At 39.5% G+C, this 19,633-nt stretch overlaps 1 protein-coding gene across 2 annotated transcripts in view; it reads left to right on the top strand.

The window, feature by feature from the left end:
- The window catches only part of LOC118584151 (carboxylesterase 1F-like), a 44,822-nt gene that overhangs the window by 10,995 nt on the left and 14,194 nt on the right, over positions 1-19,633 (top strand). For both annotated transcript variants that reach the window (XM_036188176.1, XM_036188177.1), the window contains exons 6-8: positions 1,726-1,830; positions 2,444-2,548; positions 6,908-6,940. In XM_036188176.1, coding sequence (XP_036044069.1) covers positions 1,726-1,830; positions 2,444-2,548; positions 6,908-6,940 — 243 coding nt within the window. The remainder of the gene's footprint in view (positions 1-1,725; positions 1,831-2,443; positions 2,549-6,907; positions 6,941-19,633) is intronic.

Genomic DNA, 19,633 nt, shown 5'->3' with positions numbered 1-19,633 from the left:
GAATTCTAGCTTGGATCAGTGACAACACTAGCCTCTTCACTTAGTTGAGTTATTTTTCCCTTTATTAACCATGTTTTTCAAGTATTTAAAGCATGTTATTCAAGAAACAGACTGAGTCTCATTTTGCACAGAAGGCCTTGGCCTTGTCAAGTTTCTGTTATTAGTTCTTTGAGAATTTCCTATAACACATTTTGATGCTATTCAGTCTTTCCCGGTCTTCTGCCATATCCACCTACCCCTCCTTCCTCCATTTAACTTTGTGCCTCTTTCTGTTTTAAAGTCAAGTATAGTTTATGTTGTCCATTTACTCTTGGGAGTGTGGCCCTCACTGGAGAGTGGGCTCACCCACGAGGGCCACACTCCTACAGAACACTGACTCCCCTTCTCTCCGTTGCTACCAACAACCAGCGGCTTCTTAGCTGTGGCTGGGGCTTGCCTTGCTTCTGTTGGGAAATTAGGTTGTTTATAAACTACAAATAGGAAGAAGCAATTGTTCGAATCCAAGGTAGATGTACATGTTAGAGGTCTCAAATGTGGACAGCAGGCAGGATCTTCCCTGAAGTGGTCTCCTAGTTTGTCCGTAACTACCAGGGCAGCAGCAGAATCTGGGGCAAAGGGGTGAGTTCTTTTGTAGACAGGAGTGAGAGAGAGGATGTATGAAAGTGAAACAGGCAAGAATGGGTAGTATATGTGGGAAATAGCCAAACTGAGTTGTAAAAAATTTGCTTTTATGGAAAATAGGAGTTAAGGAGAAGTTATAAAGAGAAGTTATAGAAAGTTCTGGTAGCTATATCAAACTCTCAGAGTTGAGTAGAATATCAACTTAGTTACTATATTTTATTACACACACACACACACAAACACAAATTTAATTTGAAGGGAAAAATTAAACGTGAATATTAAGGATAAAAAATGTCATCCACAGACTGGTGACTCTTACATGGTCACTATAGATATCTTGTCATATCTATCTCTTATTTCCTCAAAGTCATGTCTATTGTCTATTTCTTCATCTATCATTTATGTATCATGCTTCCATGCATCCTCTGACTCTTACAGTCTTAGGCTGTTTTTACAATGAAACTATCCTTTAAAATGCAATATGGCATAAATATACCTCTCCAAATATTAAACACATATGCCATTATCATTCATTATTGCACAGAGTTCCATGGTAAGTCATGAACTGATTAATGCTAGGGCCTTGATGTATTTGCCATTGTTTCCATTATAAACAACAGAATATTAAGTAGATGTCTGTGTGTTTCCTTGATGGTGCCACTATATCCCCTTCTTTACCCTTCTCCCCTCTCTTCCTTCCATCTTTCATGTTAGCCTGACCCATAGGGAGTTCTCCTACTGAACTGCATCCTCGGTTCTTTTTTTTTTCTTACATGATAATTTTCTGGATAAATTCAGAATAAAAGAATTTCTCAAACAGAATTTGTGGCTAGCAATTGCCAAAATGTCTCTCACGTAGGTTTTTTTTGTTGTTGTTGTTGCCATAGACTCTCGCCACACACTTCCTCTCCTGTTTCTTACTGCGCACCCTGGTTCTACTCCACTTGAGTTTCTCAGAGATAGACTAGACAGATGGGGTGCTGTCATGTCTGTGGCATGCCAGAGTCTTCAAGAATGACCAGGGCAGAGGAGTATTCAGATGGCAAAAAAGTCACTGGGCCCCTCCTGTGAGCATAAACTCTCCTCTTCTTCTCTCCATGCCAGGTGTTGTCTCCTTTGGCCAAGAACCTCTTCCACAGGGCCATTTCTGAGAGTGGTGTGATCTTCACTCCTAGTTTGTTTCTAACAGATGCCAGGACAATCACTGAGGTAGGTCCTACCCTGGAAAATTGCCATACTCTTTCCTGGAGTCCTCAGGGGTCTTTCTAGATGTAGGATTCAGCTATGTGCTCAAATGATTTCTGAAATGAGAATGGCTAGACAGAAATCACTTCCATGGCTCTGTGTAAACCACACTCTGTTGGCTCTGAAGTTTCTTCCTGTGGGTCATGTTATTGAGATGCTCTGAAATTCTGCGTGGCTTGTGCAGGAAGACAGGGTGCCCTCTGAAGTATGTTCTCCTTATGTAACAGGTGCTGGAAACTAGGGGCCAAATGGCCAGTAAGTGGAAGAAGTGGATCTGAAATGGACAGTGGAATCATGTATCCCTTGCCCTATATCCACTGCACCTGGCTTTTCTTAAGATAATACACTTTTCCAACACTGTGACTATTTTAAAAGTTAAGGTAACAGGCTCAGATGTATTCATGGCACCCATTACAAATAATAATAGAGGCAACTTTTTGGCTTTAGACCCCAAGTCTGCTGGTCTAGAGTATTTTCAGGATCACTTATCTGTCTTTAGAAATGGGACTTAGGATAGAACCCACTGTCTACACCAATGCTGCTTTTGACCTCTGTGGTGGCCTGTTAACTCATGCAGAAAGTTGCTGTTATTGCTGGATGCAAAACCACCACATCTGCTGTCATTGTTCACTGCCTGCGCCAGAAGACTGAGGACGAGCTCTTGGAAGTCATGCAGAAAATGGTGGGTGTGTTTTCCAGTGGTCTGTATTCTGGGTGCTTGCTTCCAGGATTCACTTATTCAGTTGCTTTTTAGCCCCAAACTATTTGGTATAGTTTTTCACATCTTGAGAAAAATGTCAACCATCTGATTCCAAGTAGCAATTTAAAGTTCTCTTTTTTATTATTAGAAGACTTTAGATGAAAAAAATCCAATAGCAATCTGGTGAAATTTTTCAAAAATATTCTCCCAGTTCTTTCTAGATTTAATAGTTTGCCATTCTTGCTTTCAGTTACGTTTTGAGAAATTAAGCATACCATATTTCCAAAAGTTAGTATCTTGAATTTGGAGTTATTAAGTAAAAGTTTTCAGAAAATTTCACAGTTTATCTAGGAAGATTAAGAATCTATCCAAAGTAGAATAGCACTCACCCACTTTCCTAAATTTCCCAAGATTATGTTTTATGGATAGCCAAGCCTCTGTCTATTCATTCATCATCCATCCATTCACATGTATATACACATATTCAATTTACTGAAATAATTTCATCAATCTACAACCAACCTATATCTAACTGTTCATATATCCTTTGCAATGAGTCATTATCCATGAGTCATTCAACCAACATTTTATCCAGTCCTCCCAAAGCAATTGTCTATCCATTACTTCTCTGCTAGCTTTTACAGTTTTCTCCGTGCTTCCATCTGAATCAATAGTGAACATATCAAACAATTCCATCCATTCTTGTATCTATCTATTTATTTATTTACCTGTCCAGCCTTCCATGACAACTGCTAGGAAGATTAGCATCAGAGTAGGTCATATGATCATAAATTGAACATTTTCTTTGCTTGCAGAAATAATCTAAGGAGCAATCCAGCCATATGTTTGTTTGGAAATGTACTGTGTGGTGGGAACACAGAGAGGAAGCACAGCCAGTTGATACTTCTCAGAGAGAGAGTGGTATTTGCAAGGTTATTACTAACCACTGAGGGCCTCAGTCCCCAGCAGGCTGTCAGCAAAAGAAACTGAAGAGGAGATGCGGATAGGCAAACTGCTGGGACAGATGCACAGACACACTTGGAAACTTTAGCAAAAAGCCAAAGCTTAATTCTTCGTTTTATTGTTTTATTTTACTCTCTGCTGGTTGTTCTTCCTGTCCTGTCCTTTCACCCTGGTGTTTCCATTCTTCTTCTTCTCTCCAATCGTTTCCCTTTCTAACATTTTTCCTGATCTCATCCTTTTCTTTTTTCTTTTTTTTTGGATGTTTCCCTTTTCATGTTTGTTTTTATATATCTCTTATTTTTTCTTATCTGTTTCATACCTCCTAATACAAATATTTCTATGCATGAAAAGATCACCTCACAACCATAAGTTACATGTTTTCCAAAAACAAATTAAAATCTTTACATAAGAAGAAATCACATTAAGATCACAAGTTGCCTGTTTTTCTTAGAGGCCCTCAAGTAGTCAAACATTTTCTTCACCCCATGATTCTTTTATAACTGGTTAATACGTTTTAAGCAAGCTAGGCACATTTCAGCCAATCCCTTTGTACTGGAGGGCTACTGTTTGCCGTTTCATGCAGCAGATTGTGTTTTCTCCTCTAGAGAAACTTTAAACTAGTGGTCAGCTAACCATCTGTTTTCCTGTACATACAATACGGTCATTTAATTTCCTTTCACAACATTGTTTTCTCAAGGTGCATACCAGCACCTGTGCTCACATGACTAAGGCCTAACCTTGGGTGTAGGGACATAATTGTTCTCTTTAGTTATTAGCCTGGCTTCCCACCAGCAGAATTCATGGGTCTGTAAAGCATGAAACTTCCTTGCTCTGATTTTTCATCCTCTGCAAATCTCATATCTAACAAAGGGGAATGGACTTTTAGCCTATATTTGCTTTTTAAAAATATTTTATTGGAGCAATTGGCAGAATAACATAAATCATGTCCCTAATCATCTTAACTAAGTGTCCTAACCACCTGTATCGTTTAGGCTAACTCAGGAAGTCTAATGAAATCATTGATTCAAATAAGCATCGTTGCTCATATTAAAAAATCATCTTCACTATGATCTGAAAATAAATTTCCCAGTGAGGAGTGGGATTTTCCCAAGAAACAATCACACTATATTAGATACAGAGTGCTCCTTTCACATAGTAATCACACCAAGTACAGTAGGGAGACAGCAGCAGCAAGCAGGAGGAAGCACAGAGGAAACAAGGGACATTCTGGACAATCCTTTTGGGTTTTGCCTATCTGGGGTTTAGCTTTACTATGCAGTGGATTGAATTCCATAAGCTCCATTGCTGACTGCAGCTCCTCTGATATGACCACCAGCAATTATTATTGTTGTTATAATATTCTGTTACACAGGGAACCTCCTAGGACAAACAGACATGGGAAAAAGCCTGATGACACACCGGAACTACCCCCTTTGTGAGGGATGAATGTGACCTCCTTGTAGACCGGAGAAGACACTCTAGAGTAGTCTTCTCAAAATCCACTGAATCTAGAGACCAGTGAGTACATGGTTCAGTTCAATATGGCCTTAGGGATAAATTTCTAGTTCCAGCTTATATAAGGTGACCAAGGCCTTCAAAGAATGTAAACACAAAAGCCATCTTTTCTCCTTCAGTTCTATAGTTGTTGTTTGCTTGCATGCTTGTTTTTGAGACAAGGTATTTTTGTGTTAAAGATGTGTGCCAACAACTCACTCACATCTGCTTTTCATACACAGAAAATTAAAACTTTTCAGTCATTCTCCATGTGGCACAGAAATTATTGGTGTTTGTGGGGAAATCCCTGAAACTTAAGATCCCATCACATTGAGCTCTTGTGGAAGTGCTGATATAATTGGGCAGTGACCCCAGTTTTCACACACACATGCACACCCACAAACTCACATGAACACACATACAGACACACATTTACACATTCATTCACAGACACATACAAACTTACACAAACACAGACACATACACACATATAAACACAGACACACATCTACACATGCACACATAGCATTCTCTCTCTCTCTCTCTCTCTCTCTCTCTCTCACACACACACACACACACACACACACACACACACACACACACACCTGGCTGGTAGAGCTCTAGTGATCATTTTTCATATTGTGTTATTTCCCTTTGAATGAGTACAAGTGAAAATGCCTGAAACCACAACTTCAAAGGGAGAAATACTATTTATCTCTAGTTTCCGAGATCCCAGTTCAGGGTTTCTTGGACCTATTTAATTGCATAGGACATCCCGGCACTGTGAATGAATGTGTGGTTGAAGTGATTTTTCACCTCATGTTGGACAGGAAGCAGAGAAAGGAGGTCATTTCAGAGCAGGCCTACACTTCAGAGGTATGCCACCCCCAAGAGACTGTTATACCTACAGTGACTGCTTTCTTTTAGATAGCCCCATTTCTCAAAGTTTCAAACACTTACCTAAATAGTGTAGCTAGCTGGGGACCATTGCCCAGTGCAAAGCTGATAGGGAGCATTTGGTAGTCTAGCCATAACACAAAAATAAGTCATACCTTTTATCAGAAGTAACATTGCAGTCACTTCAACCCTGGTGGGCTGGAATGAGTATCAGTGAGCATATAGGAGTTAGGATTTTCTTTTGTAAGCAAACATTCAAGTTAAAAGCCTTGAACAGGAAAAGGAGTGGGCTGTAACGATCTTCAAATGACTCAAATCTAAGAAGATAGCTAGGTCCAGGTGCTCAGAAATTAATAAGAATCTACACGCCAGCTTCCCATTGTTTTGAGGGATTTATTCTGAAGCATGTTGGTCTCCTGAACAGGTTAAGCACACCAGCAATTGACATGCATACCCTGTATGCATAGAAACTATCTACTCCTTCACATTAACACTGGTTTAGATTTAAAGTCTGATTAATCAACAGTGTCAGGTATCCATCTTTGAGCTACCCCCTGTGTTCTGAGGCATGGTGATGCAGCTCACATACTGAAATAAAAATGGCAAAAGGGGAAGGAAGGAGTACATGACTCATCCTGTCCATCCATTATCCATCCAGCTTAGTTTCCCATCAAGGTCAAAACATGCTACCTCTGAAGTCACCTTGTCCCCACATTTTCTCAACAGAAAATTTGGGGTGTTGTTACCAAGAGGGAAGGATGGGAGAGGACATCCTCTTAGAGCTTCAGCAACTCTGACTCTGGATATTAGCACTTGGTAGTTACTGTAGCTGCCTGCTCCTCATCCTGCTCTTCCATGTGCCTGTACTGAGAGGATACCATGCAGGGTCCTCTTACCCTGCCTGAGAAGAAACTGGGAGCACAGGGCCAGGAAGACTTTTCCTCCAGGAAGACTTCTAACCACAACCTCTTTTTTTGTCCTCCACAGAATCTGTTCAATTTACAAGGAGACTCCAAAGAGGTAAGGACTTTTTAAGGTTTGGAGTCTAACAGTGTTAGGCTGTGATTAAAAGTTTGTGGATTCACAGTTCTTTGTTATGTGTGTGTACTGTTGAGGTCTATAATAGCAAATTTCACTTACGGGTTAACAAAGCCAAGAGGACCAGAGACAGGGTTGACATTACTTCTCTGACTGCTAGTTCATTGCTCCCAATCCGCATCTTCTCCTCATTTACAATTCTTGCACTAAAAGGACCTATAAAGAGGCCACACAGCCAGAGGGCTAAGTTGCCTAGCTAAGGGTCATGGAAACCATTGTTGAGGAACACAAATATCCTAAAAGAATCATAAGCAATGCACGGTGAAGATGTCACACCCTTTCTTATATCCAGAAAACTCTAGTAGTGACCTCCATGTTCTCCCCATCAAGGTCTAATGGCATTAGCTGTGCTGAATTACAGCCCTATTCTCCATTCCCTCCATTGGATCCCAGGGTACCCCTTAAATGTCTACAGAATTTCAAAAATCTTAAATGTTTCAGACTTTCAGCATTCATTTTTTTAAAGAAGCGGCTACTATGTGGCAGGTTATAGTTTCAGAGATGGACACAGCCATGAAGCAGAAAAACATCTGTCCCACTCAAAGAATTCCATCCTCTTGGGGCAAGGTGTGGAAAAATAAATTAGTAGACTATGTTATATCTAATCGCAATCAGAGTTAAGATTTTTAAAAAAGTGGAAAATAGGAGCAGAGTTAGAGGAAAGAAAGAAGGAAATGGGAAAGAGACTGGGGTTTGGTGTCTACGGTCTGCTTTAAGTGGACACTCTACTTACCTGAAGCCCTACTTGACACCTTTTCCTAAATGACCCACCACCTCTCACTGGTAGTTCAGGCTGGAGACCAAGCCTGCAACACATCAGTCTTTAGGGACACTTAAGATCCAAAGTACAGTACCTCCACTGAGTTATAACTTAAAAAAATAACTGGAAATAAGGATGTGTTGGTATGTCACTCTGTGGCTGCTCTTCTCTCTAGTCTTGCTTCAGGACATTCATTCCTTAAGGCTAGAAATTGAACAGTACTGGATTTTAGCCCAAATGGCAACATCTCTGTTCTTGGCTCATGACTTTCCATTTGGATATGATGTTCTTGCCCATAAAATCAGTGTTTGATCAACAATACAGTACACCTAAATAATAGGGAGGAAATCTGCCTGTTTTCCTGTTTGGTCATTTTGGGAAATAGTCATGTGATACCTAAAGTGCATGATCAAACTGTGAAAAAGGTAGTAAAGCATCTAAACTCGTGGATTTCACATGTTTAGCATCCCATATGAGTGATAATAAACTGCAGCATAAGTATAAAACTGGAGCTGAAGAAAGTTAGTATCTTATTACCCAGGGTTGAGAAAGTAATAATCCATACTCATATGTGTAGTTGGAGAACTTCTCTTCAGCCTCCACCAGGCCCTATTAGTCCAACAATCCATTTATAAATTAAACACACAGACATTCATATTATTTAAACTGCTTGGCCATTAGCTGAGGCCTACCATTGTCTAGCTCTTACTCTTATATTTAGCCCATTTCTATTAATCTATACTTTGCCACGTGGATTGTGGCTTACTGGTGTCTTTACATGTTGCTTCTCATGGCAGTGGTTGGCAGTGTCTCCCCACAGCCTTCCTGTTCCCAGCCTCTCCCTCTTCCTTGTCTGGCCTACCCTATCCTTCCTGCCTGACTACTGGCCAATCAGCACTTTATTTATACAGAGTGATATCCACAGCACATATGGTGTTTTATTATATTATAAATAAATCTTACATACACTAATTCTTTTTAAGGAAATCTATGTTAGATAATATGTCTTAAGCTGGGACCCATATATAAGAATGATGACAATATTGTGACCAGTAATTCCCAAGAACCTCGATCTAGAATTCCAGTGCAACAAAGGCCAAGGATTCACTAATCCAGAATTCACGGAAATTTTATAGACCTAACTATAGGAATAGTGAAAATCAGTTCTAGAGAATATGCATGATTGATGTATATTATATATATGTTTATGAATGTATGAAGTATTTTATATATAATACATATTTAATGAAAATGCCTCCCCCCTTCACTTTCCTATCTATTAACTTCACCACTCACAAAAGCCAAAAATTTGGTCTCTGTGGCTCATAAGCCTCCTAAGGACACTGATTTTCGTGGCTACTGCCCACAGTCATGGGGTCTATTATTGGTGAAATTATTAAGGCCACTCCACGTAGTTAAAAGGGAGGTTTATTTTGTGGGGTAACTTACAAATGAAGGGGTAGGTTGCAAGGTCTGGCAAAGGTATAGCGCAGTCCGGCGGTGTTCTCTGAAGAACTCTGCTTGGTCTACCTCCAGCGTCCAGGGTCCCGGAACCAAGAGAGAGACCTCCTCCCGATCCTTGGTCTTCTGCTACCTCCTCCACCCTGCCTTGTGGGCATGACCATTACTGAAGCCTCAATGGGGGTTGGAACTTCCAGGCCAATGCTGGGATGGCTATCCACTACATCTCCCCCTTTTGTCTAAATAAGAAAGTTCTAACCTAATACAAGACTATATACAAAGAGATGGTTATCAAATATTGTCCAGTAGTAATGAGAGATAATGACCTAGATAAGTTGGAATTACAATAAGTGCAAACAATATCAGGCAAAAAACACATAGTAAAATCCAGGGATGTCTAGGGCATGGGTAGGTGGCATGTCACAAAGATCATTCCAAAAGGTGTCCTATCCTAAAGAACCTGAGTCTAATACTGAATATATTCTATCTAAGATATTATATATGTATATATACTAAGTTGTAGCTATAACTGCTAATCTCCAACCTCATCAAAGACCTGAGAAGGAATATAATAATACCTGAGAAATGGGAGAAGGATGCAAGCAACTTTCCGGAGTCTTGCAAGAGTAGACAGAGACAGCTAGCAGCCTGGACAGTCACCTAATGTTTCTCAGCATCGTTGGTGCATTCAAATTGGCTACATGCCTAGAGTATCTGACAGACCATTTTCAGAAGCAGGAATTCTGAAAGACCATCTTACCCTCTCTTGGCAAAGTATAGTGGTCGCTTTCCTTGTGTCCCGCTTGTCCAGAAAGGACAGCATTTGTACTGTCAGCAGTTGAGGCAAGGGCAGTTCTTTGCCCAGTAGGCCATTTTGTGCCAAGAAGACAAACTTCCAAATGGAAATGTCTTAGAAGCCCAACATTCTCTCGGGAACAAATTGGTGCTGCCAGGAGCAATTGTGTCTCACGTCAACAGAATTCTAAGTTATTTAAATGCCATGTTCTCTAGGTCCATGAAGTGTTTGAAGATTACCTGTCCATCTGACCTATGTATTTATTAATCTGGATGACCTAACTAACATAATTATAGAGATGACAAGCATAGGTGACAATAACTATGTAAGTCTTGTCTACCTAAACAACCTAAGGACTAAGCTTCCTATAAATAAGGCAAACAGTCTGTAAGCAAATGCACAGTAAAAAGACAATGACTTTAAATTGTGACAATACACAAAATATCTTTAACAGAGGTAGGAATGTATAGTGCAATATGCAATATGATAATAATCCTAAATATATATCAGTATACAGAATATCTTAAACAGAAGTAGAACATACATACAGTATGACAGATATAAATTCACATTTGTATCAATATACAAATATTTCACATAAGAGTAAAAATATATGTACAATATAACAAACATTGTTCTGTATTTGTATCAATATACAAATTATCTTAAATAGGAATGTAAAAAGTTTATATTTGTATCAACATATAAGAATTCATAACAGTGCAAAGGCTGGTATATTACTAAATTTGTTTACTAATGTATATGACAGTCTACCATAATATCTTATACCTATCAATTCCATTTCTTCTTTTCCCTTTTTTTTTTTGAGACATATTTTCTTTCCTTAAGGAGAGTACTGAGTTTAACAGTTTCTTCCACCCCCAACCCTAGAACCATTATCCATAACCCTGAGAAATATGAAACCTTAGGGAGAAGGGGCGTCGTTTTCTTAGAATTGCTTCCTGCTGTTTAGGAAGCGATGGTATCTCTGTTGGGTATTGTGAGAAAGCTCAGATAGTTAAATCTCAGTTAGACTAACTGTAGATTCTGGAGCAACTCTCAGAGTAATGGGTAAGATTGTCTGAAATTTTGGCAAGAAGTGTAATATGATGATGATTACCATGGCATCATTCTGGATTGGGTAGAGTTGTTGTTGTTGGGGCCCCATCTTCCTTCTGGAGACTTCAGAGATTGCTATTGGAAAAAACTTATTTTTTTATCAGAATGGAAGGTTTGGATTTAAAGATGTCATGACATGTAAGAAAGGATTCCAAGAAATCAAGAGTAAGCATGGAGAGAATTAGAATCTTGAAGATAATGGTCCCTTATAATTGGTTTCCTTCTGTCTCACACCAGAGGGCTCTTCTGATATGGGACTGAAGAATCTCTCAACCTTTTCTTTTATCAATATGCTTGGGTTTAGAGAAGGAGTGAGCCAGTTCCATCTCCAAATCCAGCTTGGTTTATAATTAAATTGGAACCACAACTATTCTAGATTGATAGAGATATAGATGTTAGACAGTGATATCTTACCCTGTGTAGATTGGTACCAATAGATTCTTTCTTTCTGCTGTAAACATCTGGATATCCAAGGCCTTATGATTTCTGGAAGATGGGTATTTCCATTATCCTGGAAAGACAAAAACAGAACCCTACCCCAACATTTGATTGTTAAATTTTTCTTACAACCTGAAGAGATGTCACATTGGTGGATGATCTTTTACTTCTCCTCATCAAGGGGTTTCTCCTGTTCGAATCGAATTTTTATTAATTTTGTTGGTATCCATAGCTTTTCTTCTCCTGTGGAAACAAAAGCAAAACCCCTTCCCCAACATAGGACATATCCAGGTTTCCATTCTGAGGTCAACACATCTTTGAAATAAACTGGTTGGTTTAGCTCAGGAGTTTTGTCTGTCGTCCAATGTCTCTCCGCAGCTGTTGTTCCTTTCTCATCAGCATTGAGAAAATTCAAGGTAAATAAAGCACTATGCAATCTATTTCTAGGAGTCATTGTTACCTGTTGCTGTTTATTTAGCATATCCTTTAAAGTTCGATTGGATCTTTCTATGACTGCTTGGCCTGTGGGATTGTGTGGTATACCTGTAACATGCTTTATATTGTAATAAGCAAAGAACTGCCTCATTTTATTGGAGACATATGCTGGGGCATTGTCTGTCTTAATTTGTACAGGTATTCCCATGATGGCCATAACTTCTAATAGGTGTGTAATCACAGAATCAGCCTTTTCAGAACTCATAGGAGTTGCCCACTGAAATCCTGAATAGGTGTCAATGGTATGGTGTACATACTTTAATCTTCCAAATTCTGCAAAATGAAACACATCCATCTGCCAAATTTCATTTCTTTGTATACCCTTTGGATTGCTTCCTGCAGGTAATGGAGTTTGGTTATAGAAGGAACAAGTAGGACATTTTTTCACAATATCCTTAGCTTGTTGCCAAGTAATGGAGAAATCCTTCTTCAAACCTTTGCTATTTACATGGTGTTTCTTATGAAATTCTGAGGCTTCTAGCACATTACCTATTAGTAACTGATCAATCTCATCATTACCTTGTGCTAGAGGTCCTGGCAGACCTGTATGGGATCTGATATGTGTTATATATATAGGATGTTCCCTTTTTCTGATGATTTCCTGCAATTGTATGAATAATGAAGTTAATTCTGTATTATCAGTAATAAATTCAGCAGTTTCAATGTGTAAAACAACTCTCTCTGCATATTGAGAGTCAGTGACTATATTGAGGGGTTCTGTGAAGTCCATCAGTACCATAAGAATGGCATACAGTTCTGCCTTTTGTACAGAGCTGTATGGACTTTGTACTACTTTACTTAAGTCTCCTGATTTGTATCCTGCTTTCCCTGATTTATTTGCATCTGTATAGAATGTGAGGACTCCAGAAATTGGCTTGTGTCGTACAATGTGAGGAAGGACCCATTCAGTCTTCTTTATGAATTCTATTCTCTTGCTTTTGGGATAATGGTTGTTAATCTCTCCCAAAAAGTTACTGCAGGCTCTCTGCCAGTATTCATTATCTTTCCATAGTGACGAAATTTCCTCATTAGTTAAAGGTACTACAATTTCTGCTGGGTCCATTCCTGTCAACTGACGAAGTCTTAATTTACCTTTTTGAATCAAATCAGAGATCTTTTCTATATAAGTCTTTAATTTCTTATTTGGTTTACGTGGTAGGAATATCCATTCCAATATAATATCTTCCCTCTGCATCAAAATACCTGTGGGGGAATGTCTGGAGGGGAATATGACAAGAATACATTTAAGTTCTGGATCCACACGATCCACATGTGCTTCTCGAATTGTCTTTTCTACTAGAGCCAATTCCTTCTCAGCTTCGGCTGATAATTCTCTTGGGCTATTTAATTCTTTGTCCCCTTCTAGAGTATTAGCCAAATTTTGTAGTCCATCTTTGGGTATTCCCATGATACCCAATAAGTTGGAAATGCTTCCTAACAACTTTTGAAAATCATTAAGAGTCTTTAATCGATCTCTCCTCAGTTGTACCTTTTGGGGTCTAATTTTTTGTAACTCTATCTTATATCCTAAGTAATTAATAGAATCTCCTCTTTGTATTTTTTCAGGAGCAATTTGCAGTCCCCAGCGAGGCAAAACTTTTTTTACTTCTTCAAACATGCTTTCTAATGTGTCTAACTTTGGATCTGCTAATAGGATATCATCCATATAGTGATAAATTATGGATTGTGGAAACTTTACACGAATTAACTCCAATGGTTTTTGCACAAAGTATTGGCATAAGGTAGGGCTGTTTAACATTCCCTGTGGGAGGACCTTCCATTGATATCTCTTGACTGGCTGAGAATTGTTATAATTAGGAACTGTGAAGGCAAATTTTTCTCTATCATTTTCTTGTAAGGGTATGGTAAAGAAACAGTCTTTAAGTCAATAACTATTATAGGCCATTCTTTGGGTAGCAGAGAGGGCAAGGGCATCCCAGTCTGTAGGGAGCCCATTGGCTGAATTACTTTATTAATAGCTCTCAGATCTGTCAGCATTCTCCAATTACCAGACTTTTTTTTAATAACAAATACAGGAGAATTCCAAGGGCTGGTAGATTCTTCAATGTGTTGAGCATTTAACTGCTCTTGAACCAGCTGTTCTAAAGCTTGTAGCTTCTCTTTTGTCAAAGGCCACTGTCCAACCCAGACAGGTTTATTAGTTAGCCATTTTAAAGGTAAGGCAGTTGGTACTTCTGAGAGTTCAACAGCAGTTGTGCTCTGTTTGTGTACAGCCTGAATGGTTGGTGACTGTTTTTTATAGCATGTTATGAGATTATTCCTAGAAACATGCATTGGCCTGTATTCCTTTTCTGAGAGTGTAGGAATTTTAATCTGGGTATTCCACTGTTGTAACAGATCTCGGCCCCATAGATTTACTGCTACATTTGCTACATATGGCTTCAGCCTTCCTCTCTGTTCTTCTGGCCCTATGCATTCAACCCATCTCGAACTCTGTTTTATCTGAGATAGGGTGCCAATTCCTAAAAGTTGGACATCTACCTCTTGAAGAGGCCAATTTGGATGCCATGATTTTGGTGTAATTACAGTCACATCCGCACCTGTGTCTACCAGGCCCTCCAGAACCAAGCCATTAATTAGAATTCTAAGCTTTGGCCTTTGTTCATTTATGGAAGTCTGCCAAAATATTTGTTTTATTGTGTTCTTTGTAAACTGTGATTCATCTATCAGAGCTGTTTTATCATCCATTGCAGTATCAGTTTTTACATTAGACATTGGTTTATTCAGTTGTCCTGGAGAGGAATGTCTTCCACAGTGGCTGGGAATGTTCTTACCACATTTGATTTGGGGGCCTGCAAGAGGCCCCCTGAGGCGTTTCCCGCTACTAAAGGGTTGCCTCGTATATCTATTTTTGATCTGCACTCACTGGTCCAATGTCGGCCTTTGCCACATCTTCTACATAATCCAGGAGGTGGTTGGGGTCTTCTGTTTAGGCTATTCCTAGAAGGAGTATTACTTCTAGGATTACCCCATGTACAGTTTTTACTTATATGACCTGGTGTACCACATTTAAAACATTTGGTACCACGGGGCCTTCTTACTCCTCTGGGATTTGTCTCTCCTATCCAAGCCTCATTAGTGTAGTTAAGAGATTCAACACTATTAGTATACTGAATCCATTCTTCCAAAGGAGCTGATCTGATCTTTAATGGTGTAAGTATTCTTTTGCATTCTGCATTAGCATTGTCGAATGCCAAGGACTCAGTTAATACTTTTCTTAATTCTTTATCTGATACAGCTTTTGTTATAGCTGTGTTCAGCCTTTGTAAAAAATCAGTGAAGGGTTCATGTGGTCCCTGAAATATCTTTGTGTATACCTCAGTTTCTTTTCCAGGTTCTGGAATTTTTTCCCAAGCATTTAGAGCTGCTGTACGGCATAGGGATATTGTATGCTCATCATAAATGGCTTGTACATTCCTGTCAGCGAAACATCCCTCACCAAGTATTTGATCTTGGGAGATCTCAAAACCTCTGAGTTTACCTTGTTGTTCTAAATTTCTTGCCTCTTCTCTCAACCAGCTTTTCCACTGTAACTGCTGGCTATATTCTAGAACAGCTGAAATTAACTGATGCCAGTCATCTGGAATGATTCTATGTGAGGTAGACCACGAATTTAACATCTGTTTTACGTATGTGGAGTGTATCCCATATGTAACTACTGCTTCCTTTATATTTTTAAAGTCCCTTGTTGAAATTGGTTGTAATGTATATGTCGTATATGGCTCAGGGTGTGTGTCATCTGCTGGCTTCTCATGGATGATAACAGGATAAGCCATTGTATGAGAGCCATTTGGAGATGTTACAACCTGTATGGTCTTGCCCTTCTGCTTATTAGGTCCCTTGTCATGTTTATTTAGAGTTTCCTCCAGGGCTTGTAAACGAGCACCTAGGGTCTGTTCCAGGGAGTAAACCTCTTCTCTTGTATGGGATTCCAGATTTTTCATGGAATCATGGAAATTTTTATGTTCTTCTGAAACCATGGACCTTATCTTATCAAGTAATGATAATTTTTCTTCCTTATATATTGTCTGAGTAGCTACAACTTCACTCTGGAGAGTTAGTGTTCTATCCATTAAATACTCATATTTATTATCAATAAAAGCAATTTTGGGTACAAGCTTGTTTTGTAAATTCTGGTTAGCAGATTCCAGAGAGAGAATCTTTTTATGTAAGTCCTGGCCAGAAGATTCCAGAGAAAGAATCTTTTTCTGTAAGCCTTCATTGCTAACTTTTAAAGCCTGTAAATCCTGGTTAGCAGATTCCAGAAAGAAAATCTTTTTCTGTAAGCCTTCATTGCTATCTTTTAAAACCTGTAATTCCTGGTTAGCAGATTCCAGAAAGAGAATCTTTTTATGTAAGTCCTGGTCAGCAGATTCCATAGACAGAATCTTTTTCTGTAAGCTTTCATTGCTAACTTTTAAAGCCTGTATCAGTCCCAATAATGACTCATCTTTGTTCTTATTATTAAACCAGTGTTTGAACACTGTGTGAATTATTACAATGAATGTCAAAATGGTACAGGCCAGATATGTCTTAGGGAGGTCGTATATTTCCAGGAAAATGTCATTAAGCATACAGGCAAAAAGGTTATTAAATTCTTGTGAGGTAATGTTGTCAGCCATATTACAAGAATTACTCAAAATTTGTTAGTCAGTTTTAAGGTGTAAAATTATCAAGTACTTTTACTTGAAAGAAGCTTACCTTTCCGTGGTTTTTGGGGGTGCAATAGCACTTTTCAGCCAGCAGGAGGCGTTGGTATAGCTCCAAAGCAGGGCCTGCTGGCAACCTTGGCTGGCGGCAGCTGAAGGCAGGAGCCAAGATGGCGGGGAAACGGCACTTGGAGGAGTGGGAAGATCTCACTCACAGCGTTTTTCGCTGGTCTGGGGGATAAGCTAGGGAACTGAGACTGGACTAGCTGCTCCCTTTTTCGGGAATGGAACCGTGTAGGTGTCCCCTGGTTAAATGGAACTTTGCAGGCGGATTTAGGTACCCTCCAGCCGGGGAGGAGGCTGAGGGAGGGAGCCGCCTAGGCCTTTGGAATTTGCCCCACGTGAGAGCTAGATATTGGTTAAATTATTAAGGCCATTCCACGTAGTTAAAAGGGAGGTTTATTTTGTGGGGTAACTTACAAATGAAGGGGTAGGTTACAGGGTCTGGCAAGGGTATAGCGCAGTCCGGCGGTGTTCTCTGGAGAACTCTGCTTGGTCTACCTCCAGCGTCCAGAGTCTGGGAACCAAGAGACAGAGCTCCTCCCGATCCTTCGTCTTCCGCTTCCTCCTCTGCCCCGCCTTGTGGGCGTGACCATTACCGAAGCCTCAGTGAGGGTTGGAACTTCCAGGCCAATGCTGGGATAGCTACCCACTACATCCCCCTTTTTGTCTTACAGAAATAAAAAATAAGAAAACAAGTTATCACTAATATAAGAAACTATATACAATAAGTACAATAAATATAAACCATATATACAAGCCATAAAGACATCAACAATGTCTAGTTCCTTTGCATTTCAAAAACTCAGAAAATATTCCTTGCCTATTTTGGTAAGACCAAAATGTACCTAATTCACTTTATAAAAAATTATAAAGAAAAGGGGGTTAATGTTTCTTAGTCTACTTAATTTAAAATATTGTTTGATTGGATTAATGTCATGTTGTGTTAGTAAGAAACTACTTTTAAAGTGTAAGAATTTTATTAAGAAACAGCTTTTGCACTGAAGACACCTTATGCTATAGAGCATGTGGAGCAAGGGGAACTCTCTTCCACTGCTGGTGGGAATGCAAGCTTGTACAGCCACTTTGGAAATCAATATGGCTCTTCCTTAGAATATTGGGAATCCATCTCCCCCAAGACCCAGCTATGGCACTATTGACCATATACCCAAGGAATGCTCAATCATACCACAAGGGCATTTGCATAGCTATGTTAAAATAAGCATTGTTTGTAGTAGCCAGAACATGGAAATAACCTAGATGCCCTTCAATTGAAGAATGGATAAAGAAAATGTGGTACATATACACAATGGAGTACTACTCAGCAGAGAAAAACAATGACATCATGAGGTTTGCTGGCAAATGAAGGATCTAGAATAAAATCATCCTGAGTGAGGTAACCCAGACTCAGGAGGACAAACATGATACGTACTCACTCTTAGGAAGATACTAGATGTAAAACAATGATCAATAGTCACAATTCTCCCAGTCTTAACATTCTACGCAAACTCTTAACAGAGCCATTTGAATTAACATAAATGGTGCTATATACAGTTAACAATTTTTTCAGACATACAACTTTAACTCTTCATCATTTGAATTGTCTTGCTAAAAGAACATAGGAAACTTTACTGATGTATTCACATCAAACTAAACATTTCCTTAACTCCACAAAACCAGGGTGCATTGATATCAATAGCTTAAACGTAATTTCAGCAAACATAATTCAACCTTAATTTACTCATCACTCTCCCTTTTCTTTATAATTTTATAAAATCTCAAACCTAGTTAGAAAAATGCAACTCATACAATTCCTACAAACCCGTATAGAAAAGCAATATTCTCAGTCCTACCATTAACACTTTGAAAATTTTTAGCAATTCATCCAACAGCAGTTTCTTTTTTTATTTCAAATATTTATATGGATATTTGTGTTTCAATTTTACTATCATCCATGGGTTCCTCTGCCCTCCCCCCTGCCACCTCCACTGCCTTTCCCTCTCCCCTCCCCCACATTCTCCTCTCCTCCAGGGCCAAGACTCCCCTGGGGATTCAGCTCAACCTGGTGGATTCAGTACAGGCAGGTCCAGTCCCCTCCTTCCAGGCTGAGCAAAATGTCCCCACATAAGCTCCAGGTTCCAAACAGCCAGATCATGCACTAAAGACAGGTCCAGGTCCAACTGCCTGTGTGTCTCCCAAACAGTTCAAGCAATTCAACTGTCTCACTTATCCAGAAGGCCTGATCCAGCTGGGGGCTCCACAGCTTTTGGTTCATAATTCATGTGTTTCCATTAGTTTAGCTGTTTGTCCCTGTGCTTTTTCCAATCTTGGACTCAACAATTCTCGCTCATACAATCCATTCTCTTTCTAGCCAATTGGACTCCTGGAGCTCCATCTGGGGCCTGGTCAAGGATCTCTTCATCCACATCCATCAGTTATTGGATAAGAGTTCTAGGACGACAGTTAGGGTGTTTGGCCATCCCATCACCTGACTAGGTCTGTTCGGGATTTCTCTCAGCATTGCCAGCAGTCTACAGTGGAGGTATCATTGTGGATTTCTGGGGCCTCTCTAACATTTTGCTTCTTCCTGTTTTCTGTTCTTCATTTATCATGGTCTGTTATTCCTTGTTCTCCCTTCTTGTTCTTGATCCAGCTGTTATCTCCTGCTCCCCTAAGCTCTCTTGCCCTCAAAACTTTCCTTCATTACCCCCACTCTCCTTAGGTTGTTCATGTAGATATCATCCATTTCTCTGTAATTGGGTGATACGTGTGTCTTCTTAGGTATTATGTTCTAGGTTGTGAGTAGCAGTTTAGTC

The sequence above is a fragment of the Onychomys torridus genome, chromosome 5 (genome assembly GCF_903995425.1).
Source record: "Onychomys torridus chromosome 5, mOncTor1.1, whole genome shotgun sequence".
Lineage (NCBI taxonomy): Eukaryota > Metazoa > Chordata > Mammalia > Rodentia > Cricetidae > Onychomys > Onychomys torridus.
This window is presented reverse-complemented; position numbering and strand designations above follow the sequence as displayed.